The sequence below is a fragment of the Ciconia boyciana genome, chromosome 7 (assembly GCF_034638445.1).
Source record: "Ciconia boyciana chromosome 7, ASM3463844v1, whole genome shotgun sequence".
In the NCBI taxonomy this organism is placed as follows: domain Eukaryota; kingdom Metazoa; phylum Chordata; class Aves; order Ciconiiformes; family Ciconiidae; genus Ciconia; species Ciconia boyciana.
Window position 1 is genome coordinate 67,538,095 of NC_132940.1, and position 26,817 is coordinate 67,564,911.

The 26,817-nt window shown below is 52.1% G+C and overlaps 3 protein-coding genes across 4 annotated transcripts; 1 reads left to right on the forward strand and 2 right to left on the reverse strand.

Annotated features, from left to right (window-relative positions):
- The first annotated feature begins 998 nt into the window (after positions 1–998).
- On the forward strand, positions 999–11,846 carry ERICH6 (glutamate rich 6). 2 transcript variants are annotated; one of them, XM_072868181.1, is made up of 12 exons: positions 999–1,079; positions 1,693–1,808; positions 4,012–4,058; positions 4,161–4,277; positions 5,532–5,633; positions 5,711–5,868; positions 6,884–6,951; positions 7,813–7,974; positions 8,121–8,202; positions 9,484–9,636; positions 9,922–10,153; positions 10,631–11,846. In XM_072868181.1, the coding sequence occupies exons 2-12, from the start codon at positions 1,697–1,699 to the stop codon at positions 10,892–10,894; spliced, it is 1,497 nt and encodes a 498-aa protein (XP_072724282.1). In that variant the 5' UTR covers positions 999–1,079; positions 1,693–1,696; the 3' UTR covers positions 10,895–11,846. The 2 variants fall into 2 exon arrangements, with proteins under 2 accessions (XP_072724282.1, XP_072724283.1); XM_072868182.1 differs by having other exon boundaries at positions 1,064–1,124.
- On the reverse strand, positions 11,499–13,239 carry LOC140654656 (glucose-dependent insulinotropic receptor-like). The gene has a single exon (XM_072868183.1). It carries the CDS (start codon positions 12,726–12,728, stop codon positions 11,499–11,501), a length of 1,230 nt encoding a protein of 409 aa, XP_072724284.1. The 5' UTR covers positions 12,729–13,239.
- Positions 13,240–17,606: 4,367 nt separating this feature from the next.
- SELENOT (selenoprotein T) lies at positions 17,607–26,512 on the reverse strand. Its single transcript, XM_072867138.1, has 6 exons — positions 26,284–26,512; positions 24,633–24,743; positions 23,387–23,513; positions 21,846–21,933; positions 20,226–20,377; positions 17,607–18,335 (listed from the first exon to the last, which is right to left on the reverse strand). Exons 1-5 carry the CDS (start codon positions 26,421–26,423, stop codon positions 20,253–20,255), a joined length of 591 nt encoding a protein of 196 aa, XP_072723239.1. The 5' UTR covers positions 26,424–26,512; the 3' UTR covers positions 17,607–18,335; positions 20,226–20,252.
- Between the last annotated feature and the right edge of the window lie 305 nt (positions 26,513–26,817).

Genomic DNA, 26,817 nt, shown 5'->3' on the forward strand with positions numbered 1-26,817 from the left:
GTAAGACTTTACTTATTTTATTGTAGAACTCATGACCTTGTAAGACAACTGGAAATTCTTATACAAAGTCCAGATAATGTAGCACATATGCGTTGTCCTAAGGTGAATCTAAAGCCTGCGCTTGTTTGCAAACGATGTATCTGAAGAAAATTGCTTTCTTTTGTTCTCCAAGCTGTAAGTGCAAGTTCCTTGGAGGGACTGAACAGCACCTAGTCCCACAGGAGACATCAGCAACAGATGTGTAACCAGCCTATGACACAAGTGTAAGAAATCTGTGTAGGCAGGTGTTCCAGGTGCAGTTAGGAGCCCCTGTCCAAACAGGCAAGCCATGCCAGGCTTTGGAACCAGCGTTTCACCTTCAGCCCAGCTCCCATTTTGTGCAAGAGGCTGCAGCTCGGCTCCAGGGGTTCACCCCATTCCGAGCTGCGGGCGGATGAAGACCGAGAGCTGGCCAGATGAAGACCGAGAGCTGGCCGGATGAAGACCGAGAGCTGGCCGGATGAAGACCGAGAGCTGGCCGGATGAAGACCGAGAGCTGGCCGGATGAAGACCGAGAGCTGGCCGGAGCCCGCGGCGCAGCAGGGGCGCAGCAGCCCCCGAGGCACCATCGCCCGTCACCGCGGGGTCCGCGGCTCCCGCACAGCTCTGGGCACCTTCTGCTCCCCTGGAGGCCCCTTTCGGCTTTCCACGCCTGGCCGCGGGCTCCCGGGGCGGCTCCGGCTCCCACCGGAGCCTCGCTGCTCCACCGCTCACAAGGTGCGGCCCTACCCACCCCGGCCCCACAGACACCCCGGCCTCACACCCCGCGTTACGAGGCGCCCACCGCTCGCACCCGCCCGCGACCGCCGGCAGAGGAACCCGCCCGGGCCGTGCCTCGCTCGCTCGCCCGCCGCCGGCCGGAGAGCCCAGGCCCCGCGGAGGGAGCACCAGCCCAGTCACCCGTGCCGCTGAGGGCCCGGGGCAGGCCCCGCCGGGCTCTGCCCCCGCCGCCCCGGCAGCCCCCGCGCCCGCCGCGTCGCCCTGGAGACGCGCCGGGGCCGGTGCGGAGCGGGCCGGGAGCGGCGCCGGGGCCGTGGCCGGTGCGGAGCGGGCCGGGAGCGGCGCCGGGGCCAGGGCCGGGGCCGGTGCGGAGGGGGCCGGGAGCGGGGCCGTGCGGCTGCCGAGCGCCCGCCGGGCTCGCAGGGGCGCGGGGAGGGAGGGGCCGGGCCGGGCCGGGCGGGACAGCGCGGTTTCTCCTCCGCGCTTCCCCGCTCAGTGGGGCGGGCGGGCCCCGCCGCCCTCGGCTCCCTGGAGAGGGGCCGGGCAGGTCGGCAGTGCCGGCTGCGGGGAGGCCCGAGGTCAGGGAGATCCCCGGCCCGCACGCAGCCCCCTGCGGAGCTCGGCTGCTCTCCGAGCGTCGCGCGGACCGAGCCCTCAGCGGGGAGTGGCGGGAAGGAAGGCGGGGGCGAAGGCGGGCGGCGGCGGCGGGCGCCCGGGCCGAAAGGCGCCTGTGGCAGCCGGGAGATCGGGAGCAGCAGGCACCGTCGGGCACAGCAGCAAAGCCGTGGCCGAGCCCCGCTTGCTGTATCTAGAGTGTTCGGATTTTTAATTAAATACGCTTGGAAAAGCCTCCTTCGCTAGTATAATCGTCAAGGGCAACTGCTTTGAAGTCATGGGGTACGGCTAACAGGTGGGTTTGTGTCTTAAATTAAGGGAAATGGAGACATCGGGCAGCGTCGAGCCCATCGCGACGCAGACGCTGCCAGGAATTTCAGTGTCGATGCAGACAGAAGCTAGCTGGCTTCATGAGCACGCCTACAGAAAATCAAGTAAGAAACAGCTTTGTTCAAGAAAGAGGTTGCTCACTTGTCTTGTCTTTCACTCAGGCTGCCTCGTACCCCAGTGTCTTCCGTAGAAGACACGCGAGTGTGCAATTTCCCAGAGATGCTTTTGCAAACTGGCGGCAGACCCGGGAGCAGCCCCCAGGAATCCCCCTCTGCGGTCCCCCCGTTAACCTCTCTCAGAGCTGCTTCTAAACGAACTGGCTCCCCATTAATGCGAACGTTCTGCCAACCAGCAGGCGTAGGAGCGCTCGGCAGGTGGCAGGAATAGCGTATTGTATTCCTGTGAGAGGTACTGGCAAAGCCTCCTTAGGACAGCTGAAAATACATCAACCTTTCTTCTCCTCCTGCTCAGCTGAGTCATCCCCGCACGTGACCGAGTACCCAGCTCCTTCCCCTGCCCGCTGACGTACGGCATTGTACCCTAGCACGCAGCGTATTAGCGTAGTTGCTGCCTGATCCCATCCCTTTTGGGCACCACGTCCAACAGCCTTTGTGCTTCATTTTCAACGCCAGGCAGCCCTCCTCTGTAGGAGAACGTCTCCCGCATCTCACGTGCCTCTGAGAGCAGGAGGAGTGATCTGGGCTGCAAAACCCAGCACACCAGCTGACAGTACGGGGGAAGGCTGTGTGCAGATCCATCCCAATGGAAAGGGGGCATGCACAGCCCAGGACAGATAAGGAGCGCTCTCTTCGTTTGTTTGGAAATGCACTGTGAATGTGTTTGCAGGAGAAAAACATTGTAGGCTTTGTACTTTAGGTGGAGCTTCACGAGTCCTTGGGATGACTGTCACTGTAACGATCAAAGTACAGAATAGCGAAGTTTGTGCCAGCGGTAAATCATCTACCTGGGTTTGGATGCAGCAGTGGTAGGCAGAGATGATACAGAAGCTGCAAAGCCCATTAGAGAGGGCAGAGTAAGAGCGTGGAGCGCCCACCTGCTCTGAGCACTGCGCCCCAGGTACCAGGCTTCCCTGCGTCCCTCGGTGCCCCGGTGCACCCAGAGCCGTGCCCCGGCTGCGCAGCCCCGCTGGTGCACTTTGCACTCCCTGAAGTCACTTCTCTCGGGTGGGGTTTACGATCAGTTACTCTCTGTGACACAGCTTGATTGCAGAGGGTGATAACTACACGTCTTTGAACTGCAATTTAAAAAAACAAAGTTCAAGCAAACCAGCAGCCACACAGCCTTCTAAAAGCATTAAGGGAATCCCATAGCATCGCTTTCTGCTTTTCCTCCTATGCTGGTGCATTCACTTCCAGACACATTCCCGAGCCGTGGTTCCCATTGCAGGCCCGGGAGCTGGGTGTTGACCTGGGGCTGTCATGATTTTTACCCCATCCTTTAAATACACGCTCTGATTTTTTCATACTTTCCAAAGAGAAGGACTTAGAAAGGATTTGGTATTTCAGCCTGCCCAGAATTTCATCTGGCTGAGTATTTTCTGGAAAGCAGGACAAGCTTACTTAGAAGGGCAAGACAAATTGTGTGGCAACAAGGGGAACTGAAATTCAAGATTAAAAGAACTAGGAACGTGTTTAGTTTGCCTGAAGGGGAGGCTATGGCAGCTGGCATGTTGGCCATGTCGATATTCAAAGAGAAGGTGATGTACATGGGACAGCACACGGTTGTGCACCTGAGGCGGCTGGATGGCGGTAGCGCTGCCCGCCGAGAGGGAACCTGGGACTGCTGAGGACAGTGATAGACACACGGTCATCTGAGATGTTTCCTGTCGCCCCAAAGGCCAAAAACCCCTTCGTTGCACTCACGCAGCGTGGACTGCACTTGGAAATGAAAAAAACTTCCATTGTCTCTACAGCTCTTTCTTCTTGGGACGAGAGAGGCTGGAAATGCTTTAGAGGATAATGCAATATTAGATTAGTGCTACAAGTCACTGGCCCTAAGCAATAAGCCGTCTCCGTGACTTCTGTGGGATGATTTTGTAAAGCCCTGATCAATGTCAGTGCTCGGTTCAAGTCCCTCAGGCATTTGGGATGGGTTACACGTGGATCCAGAGCCGCCCTTCTGAAAGTGTAGGACCAAGTCTGGCAAGAAGGTCTCGGGCAGCCGATGTGGTTGGTGAGAAAAGGCTGGCATGCTGAAACAGGAACGAAACAAATGTGTCTAGAAGATAAGCTTTCTGAGACCACAGCGCTGCTGTTCAGTAATTCTCACTATCGCTATTACTTGCAGCCCTGTCAGAAGAGTTCGGCAGCTTAGATGTTTTGTGTGACATGGAGGTAAGGACTCACCCGGGCTGCATATATGCATTTTATGCTTAATGGTTTCACCCCTGACCAAAGATATGACTCCACATTGCTTTTGGTATTTTCCACTTTGAGTTCAAAGAAGATTTTATGAAGCTGTTCAAGAAATCTCTGTGCACGCTCCCCTCCGTTGGCCTGCCTACCCTTCTGGCCTACAGACGTGAATCGTCAGGAGAAAACGTACAGATTGAGGTGAGTCAGTGGTGGGTGTTCCCTACTATGTGGCTTTTTTTGTTGATTTTAATTCCTACGATTCCCACGTAGGAAAAATAAAAATAACGCCCTTTGCCAAGCCAGTGTAGGAGTTCCTTTGTGAAAGGGTTTTTCTTTTGAGCGGCTGTTGAAACAATGCTTGTTGTGCACACCTAAACAGCAAGAGGCTGCACAACTCCTCTCCCCACCGCTGCATCCTATGTTGAGAATTTCCTAGCAGAAGATTTTGCCCTTTGGCTAAAACAGAGATACAAAATGTATATAAATACTAGGTATACAGTCAAAGAATACAAGCAGGGCGTAGAGTTCCCCATAACCCGCAGCAGAGTAAAGTCAAAGAGAGTTAACCCTCTCTTTGGCATGAGGTGGGGAGCAAGGGAATTTCCAGGAACTACGCTCCAGAGGAGTCGAGTATTTCAAATTAGTATGTTCAGAAAAGGATTTGAATGAAAGTGCTAAACACGTAGTACGGTAAATGAAGTGTAAGTGAAGCGCACCAGCTAAGAGGCCTGGAGCTGTACCCTTCACCCCTTCCTGCTGCAGCTGGACGGCTGCTGTCTGTCTGGGGAGCGCTGAGCTAGGCGCGCTGCCCTTGGGAGTGGAGGCGTTCGACATGAAATTCAGCAGCGTGCTCTTGGCAGCTGCATCTTCTGTAGCTCAGTTTCAAAATGTGTTTTCAAAAAATAGATATTTCTTTCCGAATATCTAGTACCCATCCTGAAAATACATCCTGCAGCAGCCCTGATTTGCATCTGGTCAAATATGCTCAGCTCTTTTGTCAGCTAATCTGCTGGTGGTTCCTCATGAAACTCCCCACAGATTTTCCTATGATCAACAGTGCAACAAGCTTTTTCTCTCCAAAGCCCCAGGCAATGTCTTTGAAAGGGTTAATGCATCAGAGTACTCAACTATAGCATTCTGCATGCTCTGAAGCTTTCCCTTGGAAGGAATGGGTCTCATAAATACTACAGTCATTGCATTTCTTTGAGGTTTTTTAATTTATTTAGTACAGATAGGCTTTTCTTTTTGGTGGTTTCCTGAACCTAATTTTTTGAGTTAAATCATTCCAAGATATCACAGACACAGATCTGTTTTAACAGCTCTTACACACTTTATAGCATTGCATTTTGAGCAGAGCCCCCTTTCCCCAAGATAAAAGGAGAATTTGCGTGCTGATACCCTATTTCTGCTCTCCTCCTGTTCTCTCTCCCCATCTCCCCACCGCCACTTCAGACAGAGGAGGACTGTGCTCCGAGGTGCGAGTACTGTGGCAGCCTGCTGAAGCCATTCCCTTCCTTCGAAGATGCTTGCCCACCGTCACAGGAGTATGAATCAGTAAGCTGGTGGGACAGATTAGCAGAGGTTTGCTGTGGAAAGGCCCGCTCTCGTGGCACCGCTCTTCTGCCTTTCAGAAATTCTGCTGCGAGCGTAATCGAGACCTCTACGAGTTTATCGTAAATGAGAGGAAGAACCACGAAGGCACCTGGAGCATTCCCACTGCCCTCGGCCCCCATGAATCCCACGGCACCGAAGCTGACAGGCTGCTGTCAAAGGAGAGAGCGTACCAGAGGTACCGTGAAATGACTACAGGGAGAACTGGGGATCAGGTCTGTATAAGGAACAACAGGTGACTCCAGAGGGAAAAGAAGCATTAAGAAAATGAAACTGCAGCAAGAGGGAATGAAAGAAGGAAAAAAATTTGCTTTAGGCAACACAAATTCATATTCTATCTGGACCCTCTTGACTTTTCTCTTATCAGGCTGTATTAGAAGGTGGCGAGGTATGTGCTAAGTAAAGCGTTAATTCTACTGCTGACAGATGTAATATCTAGAGACAGGTAGAGCCAAAACCATAATTGCAGCTGTGGGAGAGATAATATTTGGGTCTAGCTTTTACCTCGGGTGCTGAAACAAAGCTTGAATTTGTATTTCTCTATTTTGCTGCATAAGCAGTGACATGCATTTGGATTCCAATTTCCAGAGTCATGAGAACTCTGCAAGTTTGACTTCTGCTGGGCTGTTTAGCAGGAGGCCCACAGCTTATACAAATTCCTAAGCCTATGGCATAGGCTTAAAGAAAAGTAAATCAGCATACCTGGAAGCAAACCGTTAGTTTCCTTGAAGATCCTCCGCGGTCTGATGGTGCGAGTACTTCATATTATGTACAGAGCATAAACCAAAGCCACTGTCGGACACTGTCAAACGTACAGGAAGCTAGATTAGAAGAATAGTGAAAATATTCTTGGCGATCAGCTGTTTTCTTGATCTTGTGGGCAGCTCTCCTTCTCTTTTACATAAAATCTTAATACAAAATCCATTAAAATGTTTAGCTCTGCTGTCAGTAGAGCTGGTGCCATTGCAATTGCAGAGTCTGTTCACTGAAATCTCTGTATAGGAGCAATTCCTTTTTGCTGAGATACTACTATTTGGGTGATATTCCGTCGCCTCTGACTGTTATTTGCAATTATGCAAGTAGAGAGAAAAACAGGTTCAGAAACTTGTGTTCCTACGGCAAGGATACCCAGTACTTCTAGCTTTCAAAACGGGATATACAAAGTGTGTATCAGGAACGCTTTTATTTTCCAGGCAGCAGGAGAGACAAATGGCCAGACAGTTAGCTTTCCTGGCAGCAGAGCCGACGAGCGCAGCTGAATGTGAGTTTGCATTTCCTTATGTATTTATCTGTGCATTTATTACAACAACGAATTCCCTGGAATTGCTTGTCTCTAATGCTTTCTAATTGAACATGGAGGATTTATATAGCGACATGTTAATTCATTGTCAAGTGTGCAATCCCATTAAATTAGATACTGCCATATCAAATAATCCCTCACATGAAAAAACAAAAGCAGTTACATTCCCATTGCACAAAGAGGATCTCCTTGCTGTGACTTTCCATATTTGTATCTGAATGTTTCGGCTGAGATGCACAGAAATTGACCTTAGAGAATAACAAGTTGGCAAAGCCAAGCCCTTGGAAGGTAGGAACTGCCGGAATTAGGGTGATCAATGTTTTGCCTGATCGGGTGAATACTCCACTAATTCCTAGCCCAGGCTGTGGATGACTGAGCAGCCCTTTGGATCTAGCTATAAAATCAAAGGCATTTTGACTAAGAACAGCTGAACTAGATTTACAACATGGGCATATTTTCGCAGAGGATGGCAGGGCACTGAGGCTTCTGCGGCACCAAGGATTTCTGATGGTCAGTCCTCCAGAGCATGGAGCCGCGCATGCTATCCAAAAAAAAGTCATTCTTTACTCACACAGATGTGTATATAGACATAATTGAAAAAACTACATCTTTTTTCATAATCCTGTTCTCTGAAATAGCTGAACACTTTGGACTGTCCTTGTTAGACAGAAAATACCCCGAGACAGACTCCCAGGATGGAGCATTTCAGCCAGAAATTCCCACGCCCCCAAGTTGCAGCCTCCCTGCAGAGGTGTCAGGCAGCTCCAACATCGGCACCGCCAGCCCTGCCCCACGCACACAAGCTCTCCCTTTGCTCTCCAGGTTCAAATCAAGCTGGCACGATTTCCTACCTGCTTTCTCGGGAGCCCCCGTCGCCAAAGGGCCGGACGCTGGTGCCTGGTGAGAGAGCAGCAAAGCCCGAGGAGGAGCCCGTCTCTTACAGCGTCACCTGCTGCGATTTTTCCCCTGTGGGTGGAAAGGCAAGTACCTGCTGCCTGGGGGCCAGGGGCTGCGCCTCAGCTGGGTCCACGCTCCGAGCAGCTGGAGCCCGGCACCTGCCTGCCTTTAAGGGGCAGTGCGGGCAGCACTGCTCTCAGCCATTTTATCGTCTCTTTTCCAATCTTAGGCAGTGAAGAATGAATTGTTGGAAAAATACTACAAACACGGAGGGAAATTCCTTACCGTGCTTCCAGATGGAACAGCGCAGTTATTGTATCCTTTATGGGTTCATTTGCCTGCATTAATCCGGGGTTGTAACTGTAGTTTTCAGTGTGTCCTAGTCTGCTTTATCACAGAATAACCTGGTCACCACTCACACTCGCTTCCACAGTCCAAAAAAAAGCAGTAGTGAAACCGCTTACGTAGCTCTTGGTCTGAAGTTTTTCAGATCAGCCAGTGGCTTCGATGAAGGACAAGCACTTGTGTCTTTAATACCCAGCTTAAGAAGCGCACAGGCCCAGTGTTCAGACCCACTCCCGAGCTCTGGCCACCCGTGGAAGGGCACTGCTGGCTGAGGGGTCCCTGCGGTGTGGGCTCCAAAAGCGCTCGGCCCGTCCTTCCCCCAGGGACAAACAAGCACGACGTTTCCCCCCGGCACAGCGTGACATCGCTGTCCTGCGGGCAGGAGTACGTAAGGGGTGCACAGACAAACTGAAATTACCAGGGTACCTAGAGTACTGTCTGAAGAAATAAAACCGTGGCAGTTTCAGCAAAGGACCCCATAGCTTTCAGGCTGCCTTTGCTATTATTTAAGCCATAACATTTTAAGTCACCCATGTTGGTTTTCCTTACTGTGGCTGACTTCTCTCTGACCTGGGAGTGTATGAAAGTGTACCCGAGCTCTGCCACCAAAGCGAACAGGGGCTTGAGACTACTTCTCTGCTCTGCCCTCCAGGCTGCCTTCGTCCCAGGGATGCCGCTGGTCGTGGCAGTGGCAAAAGGCAAAGTGCCATAAACACGTGTGCTCACAGTAGCAAGTCTTGCTGGAGGGAAACCCCAGTGAGACACAAAACACCTGCTGTTTGGATACGTTCAAGTCAGGTTTCAGGGGCAAGGGCCTTTTTTCCCCCTGGTTGTTTGGTTTTTTTCTCTGGGAGAGTAGCTGCCCCTGTTTTCTGTGCTGTCATCCAAGTTGAGTAATTTGATCACTTCACTTTGCTAGGCTTCTACAATCATAAGCGTTGTCCAAGAATGTGTCTCTAAAATAAATTTGCTGAGCGGTTCTTCCTGGGTTATTGGTTAGAACACAACAAAAAAATATTCTGTATCTCTAACCACTCGTTTGTCAGTGTATACAGAATACTTCAATGTAGGAGAAAAGCACTGGCAACGTCCCAGGTGACGCTGGCAGCACACCACCGTTCCGCCTTTAACACACTGATCTAGGTAACACGTCAATTTTTGTACTCCAGAGTAGCGCTCTGAAATATTTAGTATGTAATAATAGACCAACCAGACAAACAAAGGGGTTACGAACACCTTATCTGACTACAGCTATCCATCTGGAAATCTGGCAATCATTGTTGTACGAGAGAAAAACCGGCTTATTTGCATAGTACAGGAAGACAAGCCAAAAAACGCCAAAATACAAGCGGTATTTCAGTCCAATGGCAGAAGTACTTGCTATTATCCAAACGGAGCTGTGTGGTATGTTCACGCTGGTCAGAGCAGTTTTGCTCTCCACTGCCCCTTTTAAATTTCAGAGGTCATAAAGGGTGTTTTTAATAGCATTCAAAAATTAAAAGACAAATATAGCAGCTCGTGGGCCCTGCTTCGGGTGCCTCCCCGAAGAGCAAGGCTACCCCAGCTGTGTCTTGAGATGGGGGGGTTAGATCCCAAACTAGCGGTGCCTCAGTCCCATCCCTCTGGGGAACGAGGGACGTCGGCTGTGGGAGCTGCAGGGTGCAGAGCTTTGATTTTCTTCTCTTTTAGGATAAACATGAGTATTCAGGGAGGGCAGTATTTGGACCAAGAGGGCAGCAGGGTGAGAAGGTGGACGTGGCCGAACAGCGTCATGTCATCAGGACCCCCCGTCCCACTGAGCCCCATCTTCATCTCCCTGAACCGGCACGTGGGGGTCAGGATCCTGGGCCAGGACAAGATCACTGTTTCCTTCCTCGCCATGGGGCAACAAGCAAAATTCAACGTGGGAACAAAAGTGCAGGTATTTCTCAAGCACACAAGCAGCTCCACGCAAAGCCGCTCCCCACAGTGGGAGCGGGGCAGCCAGGGAAGCTCCCATCCATGGGGAAGCACGCTCATCCCGTGGTGGGTGCTCCCCATGTTGCCCCATGGTCCTGCCCCCCAAGACAGCAAACAGTGGAGGTGTACCCCTGGTCGGTCCCCACGCAGCCGGGGGGCTCACCAGCTCCGGCAGCCCTGGCTCTCTGCGAGAGGCTGCAGAGTGTGGGAAGTGCTCCCGGGCAGGTCCCCAGCGTCCCTGGCCATGGCCCCGAGGGTCACCCTGGCTCTGCCTCGGGGAGGAGAGCCGCCATCCATGTGGGCAGGGTGTGTGGCAGCTCCCTTCCTCCATGGGCTCCTGCCACGGGGGCAGGTTTGTCTGCCGGGGAGAGACCAAAGCCCTGAAGCCCCGTCCCGCGCTGCTGTGGCTCTGCTGACACTGCTTGCCTCCGCTCCCCAGGTCAGTGATGCTGGCCAGCTGCCTCCTCCTCCCTGGCTGGGCGAAGACGAGCTCCTGCTGCTTGCCTTCAGGGTGAGGATCCTGCGGCTCTTCGACAGACTGCGTGGATGCTTAAACTTTCCTTCTAATGAGCGATGGGACAAAATCAAGCCTCCAGCCTACCTTATCACACAGACTTTAAAGATCTTACAGCTTTGCGCAACTTCTGACATAAGCGATGAGCTACGCAGCTCGGTCAGGGCAATAGTAAATGCTCAAGTCTGACCAGCATGTGTGTGGTGTGAAGGCAAAACGAGCCGACTGAGACACTCCGTGCTGCTGCAGCGCCTGCACACACTCAGCAAGGTTTCGCCTGCAGCCCTGCCATGGCGCGGGGCAAAGGGCAGCCCGTGGCCGTTCTGCACGGCCCCTCTCCTGGGGCCATCCCACCCTGACGGGTCTCGCTCAGCGTGAGTGGGGCTGTGGGGCAGGGAGTACCAGAGCACATTTCTCAGGGCAGAGTAAATCCATGCTCGATGTCGGTGCATTGCTCCTGAGCAACCTCCCTTCTGTCTCCTGGCAAAAACCAGCCCGGGCTGACCAGTCGTTTCAGCCTGTGGATGTGGCACAAAGATAAAAGCAAACAGAGCACAGCTAAGTCACAGCCTGTGACAGGTATACGGGGGGAGGTGTTTGCTCAGAAGTCCCCCGCACAGGCACTGCTCTGCACAGCCAGCGCTTCTGCCAAGGACATAGCACCAGCGGGATGCCCAGATTTCCGTGGCGCGAGTGCTGGATGACAGCTCAGCCTGCTGCAGGTGCAAGACACAGTGGTTCCCCATGCAGAGAGAGGAACAAAAGCCCACAGTTTGTCCAAAGCAATCGAAGGTCACTGTCTTGGTGCCATTTGTGCGGATGCTGGGGACAGAAGGCCGTTAACACAGAGAGCAGACAGCGTGGACGAGCCGCAGCCTCTTGGCAGCAGCTCATAAACAGCTGATGCAGCGGGAAGGCTCTGCTGCACCGGGCACCCTGCGTTTCCCTCCCGCCGTGGGCCCAGCGGCTGCAGAAGCAGCACGGGTGGAGGTGGTGGGGCACGGACCCCTCGTGAACTGGGTGCCTCAGGCTGGCCCCCACCCCAGCTCCCAAGGGTTCGGACGTTCAAGGCCAGGGTCTTCACCTGGCCCTTCATCCTGCACCTGAGCGGCTTTGCGAGGTGGCTCCGGGTGTCTTTGCTGTACAGGGCGTAGGTGAGGGGGTTGATGAGGGCATTGGTCTTGCCCAGCAGGAATAAGGCGTCCTTGAGCGGGCCAGCCAGGTTGCAGGAGCTGCAGGCGGCCTGCATGGTGCCCCGGACCAGGTAGGGGTCCCAGGAGAGGCTGAAGCTGTCGAGGACAATGAGCACAGTCCACAGCGCCTTGAAGTGGCGCGGGCGGGCGCGGAGGGGCCCCGCCTGGGCGCAGGCGTGCCCGAGCCATGTGTGCTGCACGTAGGCGATGCTGCCCACCGAGCCGTGCAGGCACACCTGCGTGAGCAGGGATGGAGCAAAGATGCCGAAGCAGATCGTGTAGAGGTACTCGCTCTTGGCCGCGTACAGGAGCCCGCAGTAACCCGTGTAGTTGCCTTGCTGGAGGGAGGGCAAGATCAGAGGCAAGTGCCCGAAAAGGAAGGACAGCATCCAGAGGACAACGAGGGAGAGGACCATGGGCGTTTTCTTCAGGAGGGTGGGGTAGGAGAGCGGCAGCGTCACCGCCAGGTACCTGTCCAGGGAGATCAGGAGCAGGGTCAGGATGGAGCCGATGCAAGGCGTCACGCTCACGTTGATGCGCAGGAGGCAGAAGGACTTGCTGCGGTCAAAATCCCCGTCGAGGATGTCATCCAGCGCCTCAGCAATGCACATCACACCCGCCAGCAGGCCAGCAGTGGCCAGGCTGAGGATGCAGACGTAGCTGGTGCCTGGCTGCTTCCTCATCAGCTGGTAGATGGTCACGATCACCAGCAGGTTGGCCGGGGGGATGAGGCAGCTCAGGAGGGAGTGCAGCACCGCGTACAGGAGGTTGACCATCTTCCCTGGCGAGGAGGGTTGAAAGAGATGCCCAGGAAAACTTGGCCCCAGCATGGAAAAACCCCACCACGAGGAGATGTGTGGCCGAGCTGGAGGGATGGGACAAAAGTGCCTCAGACCCTCCAGCTGCAGACCAAGGCCAGGAGCATCTGCGTCAGTCCTTTAAGGGGCACTTTGTCCATCCCAGGAGACCTCCGGGACCTTCCCAGCTGCCACGAGGCGACAGTGGTTTTTCCAGGGCTTTTGGCCTTCCTCCTACCCGTCTGATTTTGCTCCACACCCACAGGGATGCTCCAAGATGCAGAAGAGCCAGAGTCCTCGCCTGCGCTCAGCATGAGCCGCCGCAGAGTGGAAGCACCCCAAGCAGGAGCTCAGCGCCTGGGCACTGGCTGGGTTGGCCGGCTCCCAAGCACACCCATGACGCAGAGCGATAAGGAGCGGCTTCGCCAAACAAAGCCGAGACGAGCAGTCCGCGAGGATGGGAACGCGGGCGGTTTGTGCTCCTCCCAGCAACCCAGCACCGTCCCCTCCCAGTGCAGTGCCTGCGGCCGGGTGGCCAATGCACCGGCTTCCCTGGGGCGCTGCCTCTTGGCAAGAGGGAGGTGGGGGCCACAGCAATACCTGCTGCGCCGGGACGCCGGGACGGGCACTGCGGAGCCGACAGCCCAGGCTGCCGCACACGGCATCTGGCACGGGGACATATTGCAGCCTCCGGACCCTGCTCATGGATGGGAGCACGCGGGGAAGGGGGAACAGCAAAGGAAGCACCTCGGGCCCAGGGCAGCTGGGGCACGGCTGGGCAGCCTGTCCATCCAGCCGGGACGTGGTCGGGCAGCCTGTCCATCCAGCCAGGGCACAGCCAGGGTGTGCAGGCTGGGCATGGCCGAGCAGCCGGGCAGGGCTGTGGGCCCATCCCTGCACTCAGCACATGGTGCCTCAGCAGCATCACGAGACACGACAGCTTTTTTCTGGCCAAAACGCTGCAAATTGGCGCTCCCAGATCACCCCTCCCCACGCTGTCCATGACAAATTAGGTCTGAAGGCCCCCCCAGCACCCTGTCACACCCAGCCTCCTCCTCCTCACACCTGCAAACCGGTCCTGGCATTTTGCAGAGTGGGATTTTTAGCCCCTAAATAAATGCTTCAGTGAGGGCATTTGCAGATCAGAGTGTACAGTAAGAAGTGGTTCCTGGGGCTGTCTGCACGGCACCCATTCGCTGTGCCCGTGCCTTCGGCGGTGAGCAGTGGCTCGGCCTTTCCCTCACGGTGGATCAGCCATGGCGCATCGGCTGGTGGCTCTGACGCACAGCGGCACTGGCCACAAAAGCACTCTTCTGACCCCAGGGCAGTTCCCACAGCAGCACCCAGGCGGGGGCGGCGGCCGCAGCGGGGCGCTGGGAGTCGGGCACGCCTGCGTGGCTGGTTGGGAGACGAACCCAGAGGATGGCACATGGGGCAGACGGGCCGCGTGCCCAGTCTAGGGGGACGGCGAGATGCGCAGCCCCAGTCAGGGCCATGTCTCGGCAGGGCTGAGTTTGTTACTTCACTGTCAGTACCCAAGGACGAGCCCTGCGGTTGCTCTGCCAGCGTGGGACGCATGTGCGCAGCCCACAGGGATGGCACCGTGGCCATGCCAGCGACCGCCCAAACGGCCGCCATCCCCCCCACTGTCCTGCCCTCCACCAAGCACCTGCTCGGCCATTCCCAGCAGAATCCAACACGGGCAAAACCAGCTGCAAACAGATTTTGGCCGTGGGTGAGCGGGGAAATGCCCTGAGCTCCCAGCAGAGCAGGACGACCGGCGTTTCCTGGCAGCGCTGCCCTGGCCGGTGCAGAAAATACTGAAGGTGGGTCTGCTGAGGCCATGGGAAAAAGGGCAGGCTGGAGACACCAGGGGAGCGGGGCGATGCTTTAGCAGGTTCTCCTGGCCACAGGTCAGCGAACACGTATGAAACGAGCTTTTACTCTATACAGCTGCAGCTGCAACATGAATAGGAAGTTGCACAGTAAACGAATCAAAAAAAATTAAATCCAATTTATGTCAAATTGAGCTCTGGATAAACATACTATCTTCATTAAGCTCACATTGATTACAGATTTGGAGTGTAAGTAAGTCTACCGGTCCAAGACAGATATTGCTTGCAAGTTCTTGTTAATGAGCGGCACGATGGCTCTGCTACTAGCACTGCAAACACCACTGGAAGGGGCTCGCGCCGTGCCATCGTAGCCAGGCAGCCCCACACCGCGCCTGCCAGCCTCCACCGCCTCGAGAAACACCCCATCCCCAGGAGAGGGGCGGCGGAGGGGACCGCTCCTGCTCGCTCACCCGGGCTCGCGCTGGTCGGTGCCAGTGGGTGCCAGTGAGGTGCAGGGCCTTTGGGAAAGGGCAGAAACTGGGTGCTCAATGGAATAACTGAGGTTTAGATCCACGCCAAAGCCGGTGGATCTAAAGTCCACTGGGCAAAATCACATGCTAAAATTGCCAGAAGTGGCAGGGCATCGGCACATGCCCGCTGCCAGCTCCCCTTCACCTCTCCGTGCCCAGGCGATTTCCGAGCTTTCCCCAGAGCCGGAGCAAGGGACGGTCCCCCCGCGCCGCAGGGCCCGAGGCAGAGCAGCGTCCCGCTGCCGCACGGCCCAGCTCCCGTGAAACACGGACCTTGGCAGACTCGGGCGCGGTGGCTTGGGTGAAGATCTTGGATTAGATTCAAAATCTAGATTCTAAATCTTTGGTTTGGAAAGACGAAGATCACACCTGGGAGTTTGATTTCGACCTGTCGTGCCACTGTAGTTCGTTTTTAGCAGGATTATGCCTCATCTATGCCAGCGCGAGATGAGACCTGAAGACAGATCTCTGCTGCGAACGGCTCACGTGTAACAGCGCGTTCTTCTGCACTTGCCATGGGAAACGCGAGTCCCGTTTTTTCATTCTCCCTAGCCTGCACCCAGTTCACAGCAGCTCCACCACACCCGTATCCTCTGCCCTTGCGCTTAACAAGCCACCATCAACAAGCTTGAATTTGCCCCTCAGAATTATCATTGAATATCCATTTTGCACAGCGGTGAAATCAACCCAGGGTTCGAATAGGGCTTTTTTAGATCGATGCGTCTTTATACCTTTAAAATACCATTTTAAAATTACAAAGTAGCATCGTGCAGGAGAGAGCAAAAAGCTGCGCCAGGACAACACCTGGGCACCTGGGCTTCCCGCTGCCCCCAGCGATGCCGGCTGTCGGACCCTCCTCCACGAGACAGACGTGTTTAATAAGATGATTCAAGGGGGAGAAACCCTCTCAGGATCGTGCGTGCACAGGAAGCACAGAGGGCCCAGAAAGCCCGTGCTGTCTCTGGAGGCCGGGAGGCGAGAGAGGGCGAACGTGAAGCAGCGTGTGCTCGCCCCGGGGCCTGGCCCCTGGGCACTGCTGGACACAGGCTCCCAGGCTCTGGCTGCCCACTACCCAAAACTGCCCAGCCGGGCTGAAGCTAGACCTTAGGAAACACCGATTTCAGACTAGAACCAGTTCTGGTTAAAGCACCACAAATACCGAGTCGTCAGCTGGTGTGCGGCAGCTCGTTTATAGGAAGGCTGGCAGGTATCGCTGCCTTTAAACGACCATCAAGGTTCTTTATTTCCATTTTATGGTTCAGTTTTTCCATTTGGAAGCGCTCTATGAACAGCGATCGTGGGGCTTGGTCCAGCCCATAAAAACAAGTCTGCCCTTTGCACCCTACAACCCGGAGCGATTACAGACACGACCAAAACACGGCCCAGCCCGTGCCCCCAACGGAAAAAGCAGAGTGCTGTGCTCCTGGTAATTTAGGGGATGTCAGCAAAGGTTCTTGCGTACCTAACTCCAACATACCGGGAACACCGCCTTGCTCAGATGGGAGGGAGGGAATACTGGGGGCAGCGAGCAGATCGTGGGCAAGTATCACCAGGGTGATAACGAGAACAGCTCATGGAAAATCTTAGCCTAGCAACACATCTGTGCATTTATTTGTTTTCTGTCTAATTTGTCTGGAGCGTATAATTAATGAGAAATGAGAACTCTATCCACACTAGAAAATTCTGGTTTATCTATTTCAGAAGAGAAGGCATCAATTACCTGAAGAGATGATTTCACCACAGAGCCGAAGCAGCCTCGAGGCCATTGCACATTCACTGGTTGTGATGAGCAACACTTCCATAACAACTGGCATCGACTTTCCTCTCAGCTGGGTGAGAGCTGTGGTTACCCGACACATTTCTCACATCAGTCCCTGAAGCCTCGGGGCCAGGGACAATTCTCACAAACCGTGACAGCTGCCTTTGTCACGGCTCTGCAGACTCCCCTCTCGTCTGATTTACTGCCCCAACAGAGAAAATCTCCCTCCCTCACCTCCCCCTCCGGAGACAATTTTGGCGAGAAGGACCCAGGAAGTACTGCAGCTGGTTTTACAAGGAGTGTGAAGCCCTGTAGCCGGGCGCAGGGACAAAACAGGGAGCGGGAGGCAGGCGCTGCCGGGACTGAGCCTCCCCGCACAGGCGCCAGAGCTGCGGCCGCTCGGCCATCCAGCCCGGAGCACACCACGGTCAGAGATACGACGGTGAAGAGGAACTGCAGACCGGAGGCTGCAGCCTGCAGCTCGCACCGACTCAGGAAGCCAGCCTGAGGAAAATTCCCAGCCCCTGCAAGAAAACTGCATTTGAGACTTCCCTTCAAGCCCGTGAGCTTCCCCCGGTGCGACAGCACCCCAGCCCTGCTCGCAGGTGAATTCTGGCAGGCGCACGAAGGGGAAGACAAAGCTGTGTGCCCCTGCCAGCACACAGAGGTTGTCAGGGGCTTAGACGAGACAAACACGAGATGAACGACTTTGGAAAGTAGGCTTTTTACGCATTTTTTCAATTGTGGTTCTAAGAATATCCATCAGTGACTCAGACAAGGTACTTCACACAGTAAACGAGAACTCTTTATTGAAATGAGCTTTCTTAGTTTCTCTTTAGGACAGTAGGGAGGCCCAGCTTCTCACCTCTTCCAAATGGTCAAGGAAACACCTCTTGAGCTGGCCAACACAATTGAAAGAGCAGTTGATCCTAATTTTTACTGAAGTCACAAAATGATGTAACTACTCTGCATATAATTTCGTTTATATAATTTAGTATATAATGCACTGTTCAACTCTGCCATATATTTTGAAAAATATACAAACCTGCTTTAACCACATTAGCGATATTTGATAGACAGCTGTCAATTACTTAACAGTTTAGGACAATATCAGACACTCCTATAACTCCATTTTGAACTACAAAAAGAACATAAATTCATATAAAATAGAACAGATTAAACAAACTTTTTTCCCCGAGGAAAAATTAGATATCAACTCAATCTGCCATTGCGTGAAACATGAATATAAAATAAGTTACAATTAGTAATGCCTGCATTGTTGAGCTATGAACTGGTCGAATGAAATCTTAAAAAAACTATACAGTATTATTGCACTCATGAATGTGCAGTATCTGGAAACGCGCCAGCACTGAAAGAGGTCTTTCATTAAGTTTCTTTTCAGGAGGCACAACGTGGCTGCGAGGGAAGCATCCAGTCTGTACTAACAGCGTGCTGTCTTCAGTACAGGCCTTCATGGGTCTGAGCCACGCTGCCTTTGGAAACCACCACTTAATGCCTGGAAACACAGACACAAGCGTTACAGTCGGCAGCTCCTCCCGCGTTAAACGAGCACACCGTCTCCAGCACTGCCGGAGCAGAGAGCCGAGGCGTTTTCTGTAAGCTAGGGAGAACAGCGGGCTACGTACGCTTCGGATTAGAAAACCCGAGTTACGAGCACTGTCCCCTGGGATGCCACAACTCACGGGCAGAGAGTACTATTATTATTTTATTCTGGGCGACTGCCTGCAAGGATACCATCGGAATGACATTACATTAGCGTGACTTCAAATGAGGAGACATTACAACACAAAGTCACGAAGTCTCATTATCAGACTCTCCTAACCTGTAGGTAGCGCCACTGCCCACATGGATGGAAATACAACTGAATGGGGTGGTTTGTTGTTTTCTCTAAACTCATGTCCCATTAAATAGAATTCTAGGTAGGAACAGTCTTAGCATGCTTTGTAAGCTTGAAAGTGACATCAATCTACTTTGCAACAAAGAATACAGCCTGAGACCCTCCAAATCCATACACACAGGATGCTGGGCTTCAGCAAGCCCATCTGAAAAGTACAGGAAACACCAAACTTAGTACTGAATAGTACTTTAAAAATACGGAACAACTTATTTCATTATTAAGATGACTTCTGCTAAATTACTAGGACAGACCAGACTTCACTGAACAAACAGGACATTCCTGCAGGAATCAGAAGTCAACTGTTTCTCATATTCCCTGCACGAGGATTTTGAGGGAGCGGTCTCTCTGAATTGCTCTCCCCACTTCAGGAAGCTGCAGGAGCATCAGTGGAGGGAGAGATCAATGGGGCAAAAAAGTAGGGTTCGAAGTCTGAGCTCTGAAGCAGCGGGAAACAGCAGAGCGAGCCCTGGTTACAGAGCTTGGGTTTGTACAAGGAGTGAGACTGCCTGCAGCGCTTTGACAGAGCTTAGGTTTCTCTGAACGTACACCTCCACGTGCTGTGTTCTCGCTGGCATAAATACGAATTTGCAGAAGCCGAATCATTTCAGACAGCTCCAAAGGAAACCTGTGCAGGTGTTTGAATAGAGATAGGTCATTAACGGCTACAGCCGGGACCAACTGAGCAGTTTAAGGTGGTGAGACAAGTTCCAGGATGTCAGTCGAAAGAAACGGGAGCACAGGGTCTGTCACCTGGGAGCAGGGTGTCTGTTGGCAAGGTAACGCCAAGAAACCAGTCCCTCAAACCAAAGCATTCTTGTGCCAAAAACTGCAGTACCGCTAATCATACTTCACTTCAGTGGTCCCCTAAGCATCAACTACCAATTTTTGCACCAAGATGGTCTTTCTGTAGCACATCAGTGTTCCTGTGAAGAATCGTAAGCATTTAGCCTTTGAAAGGCACAAGTGACACAGGAACACGGAATTGGTTTGTCATGAGATAGAAAAGCATGGATGTGAACCCTCTGTTCCTAACAGTCAAGGAATATTTGCGAAAGGTTAAAACAGTACAGCACACGGACGGGAGCAAGATAATGTTCATCTTTCTAGGGTCCTGCAATTCAATTATACAAGTTATAGAGAAATCCTTTGCACATAGACTATGTTAAGGCACATAATGCAGTGTGTTTTCTGATCCCTGGACGATACAGGTCACTAACTTAAGGCTTTCTGCACGCAGTAACACATTTTTTTCTGTCCAAAGGAATGCCAGCTTCCAGTTTTGAAACAGGCAGAACAACCCCCAAACCAAAACCTCCCACCAAAGCAGAGTTTGTAAAATCACCCATGTCAATTTACTGAAAGTCACTAGAGCTGGTTCTCCAGTAAAACACTTTTAAATGAACAATGCAAGATCGCAACATTCAATCTGCAACATACGGTCCTTCACATCCAAGCCAACAGACAGCTGGCGACTGGAAGAAGACTTACAAGAAGTTTCAGTGCTGATAGATGGGGCTATGATCGATGATGAGGCATTGACTCCATGTGCACATTGAGCTTCATTTCATTATCAAGAATTTGTACAAGCTGCTGCATGGAAGGAAGGTGGCCAGACTCTAGCTTAGACCACACTGGAACATCTACCACAAAACACAGGGAGGGGAGAAAAGCACATTGTCAATGTCAGAAAACACGCAGGGCTAGTTTAAACGTAAAATTCAAAAGATCTAGGAAGCTATGCAAGTTGGTACTGTTTTAGGTTGAGAGAAACATCTGGATCAGCAATGCTGCAAACCTGTGGCTACACTAGAACCCAGTCCAACTAGGAGAACGACGAGTCTAATGCTTCCATTTAGAAGTACATCACATGGATTCAGGGGTTCAAAATATCCATTGACAGAATGTCTAAAAATAGATTAGTTGAGTGGCAGAACAGCATACTGAGCTGTGAAACCACCACTAAATCTTTGAAACTTTTGGGTCTCATTAGTCTTCATCTCACTTCTGCCTAATGTCTAAGGCTGACCCTCAAAAGCTCTGCTTACCAAGATCTGGCTTGGAAGGTTCCACTCAAAGTAGCTGCAAGCATTAGCTCCCCCCCGAAATATAAAAGGCAGCACAGTCCATGGACACTTTGGGGTAAACACAGCATTCATTTCTGATGTCGACAAATAGTTACTCCCTCAAACATCCCTCACTGCTATAGTGCTTCATGAACCCACACTGAAAAATAAAATTGCTGTCATCTATGTAAAACCAAAGCCAGACTGGAACCACGTTGTCCCAAAACACAAACCAGAGACTTACAGAAGTCCAGATGTGACCGTTCACCCCTAGGAAAGCTCTGCTGCCAATTCTGATCTGAGATTTAGGACTAGAAGTGCATCGTGTTCAACTGCTTTGATGCAATACAGTCAGTCTTTCAAAGGTTCTGCAGTATGCGACTTGACTTAGGAACTACCGCATTGAAATTCATCCCGCACAATCATAAATTGAGATTATAAAGCACAGAGCTAGATTACGTACTTGCACCTAGAGCTTGAAAATTCTGTACTCCATCAAGCTTACATAATCTTTAAAACCATAAAATTATTTGAAGGCAGAAGGTCCACAGACTCTGAACCTGAAAAATCAGCATTGCTGTCCACTGGTACCGAAAATCTGGGAATAGCAATGGATTCAATAGGATTCCAAGGCTAAACCATATTAGAAAACAGGATAGGGAAAGCATCTAAGTAACTGGAGAGTACGCTTCCCTAGTTAATCATTTCTACTTTATGTGTATCACATGCAAAGAAAGAACATAATACAGTTACTCCAAGCGACCAAGCGTTCCTCTAAGTAAGTTTTTTAAGTAGCTATTTTACAATATATGTAACTGACATCTGCCTAAACTGCTTCACAAGACATCTATGATTTTCATCATTTATTGTGATATAAAACATCTGAAGTTTCAAAATGGACGGCAGTTACCACACACCACCACATTTTGAAACCACCACATTTCATAACATCGTCCCCCACCCTCCCAACACAACAGTTCTCACAAATCTGTGCGTACACATGCAACACAATGCAATTCCCTTAGACAGGAACGTCTCTGCTCACCATTCAAAGTTATTTCGAATGCACCTGTTGACATACACTGGTTCTCAATCATGTTGCTCAGGAAGAAGACCATCATACAAGCGTAAACCTAGAAGAGAACAGAGAGCATCCCTGACGCGTCAGCCGTGTGAGCCACAGCTTATTTTATTCACTCTTAATAAGCACTGGACTTTGAATTCCCCTCTGCAATTATCAAGTAATCTTCCAATGGCATGGACATCTTCCTTTTGTCCTCTTTTTAAAAAGACTCTGCATGTTGCCTTCCCAAGACAGGTATCAAAATAGTTCTGCAACCACCCAACTCACAATCCTGATTCCAACAAAGCTGCATCTTCTCGCTCCTTTCCTCCACAAATCCTTAACAGCTAGTCTGCAGAAGTACATGGCTACGATGGCACTCGTGGGATGACGAGGGAACGCAACTGTTCCTGCGTACTGCCTGTCATTTTCAGAGTAACACTTCAGATCAAAGAACCACAGGCCTAGACACAAACAGCAGAGCAAGTCAAATTGCATTTCTTCACAAGAATTGTCAACCCTCCAGCATTTCTTCAAGCTAATTATCTGGAATTTTCTGTGTGTATTGGTGCCTCAGGATGAAATGATGCTATCTTCAGCAACACAGCATCTCCCTCCATCGCCAGCACCTCTGTAATTCCCTTCTCCTGCACAAGGGCACGTTCACACTGCAATACCGAAGAATTTAGCATGGGAGACAGTTAGCTGTTTACAACATCACAGACGTACCGCAGCCAGCCTAGCTCAGTAGCGTATTTGGCCCATTTAATTAAACAGGACATATTACAGCTCTGCACATTCAAACTGACTGGTGACAGAGACCCACTGCACTGGACAGATCAGTTTGAGGATCTGTGCCCCAATAAAATATATAAAGGTTAATAAACTTATAAATTGCGTTTGTTTAGTAGAATAAATCTGGAATAAGGTTACTATAAATCAGAGTACCACAACATTAATCTGTTAGCATCATCAGCACTGACTCACAGGGATATTCATCCCACAAGGCACAGTCTGTCATGCCCGAGTATGTTCTGCAAAAACACCCACAAAATTTCAACTTGATTTTTCTACCCACCATCTAATCGCATACCTAATCTATTAAAAGTCTGATGAACGCAACAATTGCAAAATAGTTTTGAGACCATAGAAAAGGGACGCTGTAATTTTAACACCAATGATACCAGCTTGAAACTCTACTCTCGAGCCCTAAGAAATAAAAAAATCTTTCATCATCTTTGTCAGTAACGTTAACCTCAGCTGTCCCTCCGCAGCATCATCAGCTTGGAAAGAGAGATGCTGAGAATCAAATCTGGGTCTGTCAAAAAACATGAAGCCCTACTATTAAGAATAATTACACTACTGTAAAATTCTCAAGTATATTTGGTTATACAAGCCTAAAGGTTCTGCTAAGGCTGCAGTGTACAAAAGTTAAATCAGTAAGAATTGTACTCCCAGGGCACTCTCATGAAGTCATTCTAAAACTACTTTTTCAAAATAAAAGAAGAAAGTATGCTGTTTACCTTATTTTCCTGGCCCCACTGCCAGATGCTTGGAGCTTGCATGCCAAAGAAAGCAAATGGATCCTTGCCAACGATTATTAAGCCTATTAATACTAGTTTGAAGACAGACAGGAAGGATGCTATGTGCCTATCAAAAGACAACACATAAAAGTGACTTAGAAGGTTCACAGTTACTACTTCACCACTATATAGCTGTAATTTACCTAATCAGAAGAATTTTGATAGTGTACAATCAAGTGTTTCAGAGGAAATACAAAACTTCGAGTAAGTTTATCTCTCTGTAAAAAAAAAAAAAGCTAAACAAAAAAAAGCAACACACAGTAACAGCACCACGCATCCTCAAAGGATACCATTCTTGTACACCATGCATACAGATTTTTTTTTTTCCTAAGCAGACCTCAAATAGAAATTTGCTTTCAACTTATACGTGTCTAAACTGGATAATACATTCCATTTCTTAAAGAAGCTGTCTAAATTATAGAGACACATTTAATTGATGTGCTCTACTTCCTCGTAAAGCATTTTCCCAGCAGATGCAGAAAACCCTACAGTTTTTTGTAAGAATTAAACCTACAGCCAGTGAGCAAATTAACACTGAGGTATTCAATCTTGTAGCATTCTTACCGTTGTAATTATTACAGTAAGTAGGTCAAGAAGCGGTTCAGAAGCCACCACAGTAGCTATGGCATCACTCTCTAGCACGTACACAACAGTTTAAATAATAGGAATAACACTCTTTTCGTTTTGTCTTTTTCCAAAGTTCTTTGGGCTTCCCCCTCCCCATCTGTAGTTAAGGACATCCTGGTAGTCTCTTCAATGAGGTTAGCTCTGCCCTGACTTAGATGTTAAAAACAAACTCTTCCCTCCTCTGCAACCTTAACCTATTACAGGAACTTGTCACTAAGTGCATAAGCCTGAGCAACAAATGTGAATTTATGTCCAGATACATCATGAAGGAAAGCTGGAAAAATTCACTGTGGAAAAAAGTTAATTGTGTAATTTACTTTAGATTGGAACACAACAGGCCTCATCAAACAGACATCCAGATAGTAATATTTGTATGGAAAACTAAGGCGGCCATCTGGAAGGGAGAAGATAACCGAGCTTGTATGTAATCATAATGGAAAGGAACCCTTAAGTTTCCATTTTCAATACTATTTAAGTGTAAATATACATGTTCACTACTCACCGTGCTGAGCCTACATATTGGAAAAAAGACAATTAGCACTGCTCGTCATTTGCTTACCTATATATAGGTTGAGGAAGATAGTTCTCCCCTTCAATTCGGATGTCTGGGTACCGCTGGCTAATAACCCGCATGTACTCCTCAAACACCCGCCTGTAGCCTCAGGAGACACTAAAGGCAGACAGGGATCGTCACTGAAACTGGAGGGCTGTATGTTAAAGTCGCTGCTAAACTGGCAACACCAGTACTCGCGCTGTTCACAACCCGTTCAGTTTAAAATAAAACTAAAATTCTTCACGCCAAAGAAGAAAACTGATTTCTGGCTAAGTTACACATCAAAAGTCCTGGCAGCTGGCTAGGCACTTGGTTTTACACAAATTTGTTTTCACATACTGGCACAGACACAATTTTTTGGTAAAGTCCACTGAAGAAGGAATTACTTGTTTCCCTCATAAAAAGCCGTTAAGTTAAAAAGTCAGCAGAACTATCACCTTGCTCTGTGTTAAAAAAAAAACCCACTTTCATACAATGCATTCTAATTCCTCACTAGTTAAATTTAACTCTTTCTGGCACTGCCCACAGGCAGGTAACATCGCTCCCAGTTATTTCTGTGTAAGGATGACCAGATTAGCTACAGAAGAGCTAAATATTACAGAGCTGTACCTTGGCTCACATTTTTACCAGCTGCCTCTGTAGCAGTTGAAATAAAAATTAGCTGGCCTCAGCTTACCACAGAAGAAATAAACCAAAATACTTTCTCCTGAGCGCGCCGCTGCGCTGCTGCACAGATCCGCACGGCACAACCTGGGCCAGACTCTGCTCCGGGGGCCGCAGCGAATGTTCTCGTTCCTCCGCGCCCCGGAGCAGCGGCGGGTCCGTCCCCCGGCCCGGCGCAGGGCTCTGGCGGCGGCGGCTCCGCCGCTCCTCAGGGCGCCAGGAGAGCACGGTGACAGGCGCCGAAGGCTTCTTTTTTTCCGCCAAAAAGCTGCATGTGCGAGAACTACTTCGCCCCTTCCTGCTCCCGCTCGGGTTGGCTCCGAGCAGCTGACACCTTCAGTAATATTCTTAGAACATTACATAACGGCGCCCGATTTCCCCGACTGCCGGCAGTACAGCCGGTAAAAAATACACGGCCACCTCATCGCAGTCTTTGCCAGAGTACCAGTTCCGCCTGAACGTAACCCTAAGCCAGCGACACGCCACACCGCACGCTGGAAGAGCCCGAGAAGAGCGTTTTTAGGGCGGGCAGCCCTTTTCCCGGGCGCTGTCCGGGAGCACCGGCGCCCGTCAGCCCGCCCGAGCCCAGGCGCAGGGGAGCCCGCGGCCGGCGGGCCCTGCGGCCCCGGGAGGCTCGGCTCGGCGCCCGCGGGCCGGTGCTCCCGCCTCCTGCTCCCCATTCCCCCCGCCACGACCACCCGCCTGGCCCGCGGAGCCGGGCCGGCCCCGGCCGCCTCCCACGCCCCAGCCGGGGCGGGCCGGCCGCCCGCGGCGCCTCGGCAGCTCGCCCGGGCGCTCCCCCGCGGCCGCGGCCCGCAGCCCCCCCCCCCCGGCACAAGGGGCGGCCGCGCGCCTTCCGCGGACGGGAGACGCGAGCGGGGCCGGAGCCGGCCCGGCCCGGCCGCCAGGTCCCGCCGCCGCAGCGCTGAGGGGAGGGGGGGGAAGGGAAAGGGGTAGGCCCGGCCGGCGCCGCCATCTTGCCGGGCGCCCTCACCAGATCTGGAACTTGAGCAGCGGCCCGGTGGCGTAGGCCATGCGCAGCTTCTTGGCCGGCAGGCCGCCCTGCTCCGCCGAGCCGCCCCCCGGCCCCGCCGCCAGCGCCAGCAGCAGCAGCAGCAGCTCCGCCGCCCGCATGTCGCCGCCGCCGCCGCCGCCCCCGCCGCGGAACCGCGCGAGCCGCCGCACCAAGGTCACGCGAGCGCCGCCCGGCTGCGCGCAGGCGCCGGCGGCCACGTGACGCCCGCCAGGCCCCGCCCCCCGGCGCGTCTGTCCCGGGGGCGCGGCCGCGCGTCCCCGCGAGGTGCGGGGCCGGGGTCAGCGCCGGCAGCCCCGGTGCTTAATTAATTACGCGGAGGCGCGGCCGGCTCCTGCGCCGCGCGGCAGCACGCGACGCCCGGCAGCACGCGACGCCCGCAGCGAAGCTGCACGCGTTACTCGGAGCGTTACGCGGCAGGCCGCGCGTGCTGGGCGCGGGGGCGGCCGCCCGTCCGTCCGTCCGCCCGCCCGTCCGTCCCGGAGAGCCACCCAG

Bases quoted from the DNA above. Each gene is read 5' to 3' on its own strand.
- ERICH6 (XM_072868181.1), top strand. From the start codon at position 1,697: ATGGAGACATCGGGCAGCGTCGAGCCCATCGCGACGCAGACGCTGCCA. The intron at 4,278-5,531 runs GTGAGTCAGTGG...CCGCCACTTCAG, and splicing joins GAGAAAACGTACAGATTGAG to ACAGAGGAGGACTGTGCTCC. The intron at 6,952-7,812 runs GTGAGTTTGCAT...TTTGCTCTCCAG, and splicing joins GCCGACGAGCGCAGCTGAAT to GTTCAAATCAAGCTGGCACG.
- LOC140654656 (XM_072868183.1), bottom strand. From the start codon at position 12,728: ATGCTGGGGCCAAGTTTTCCTGGGCATCTCTTTCAACCCTCCTCGCCA.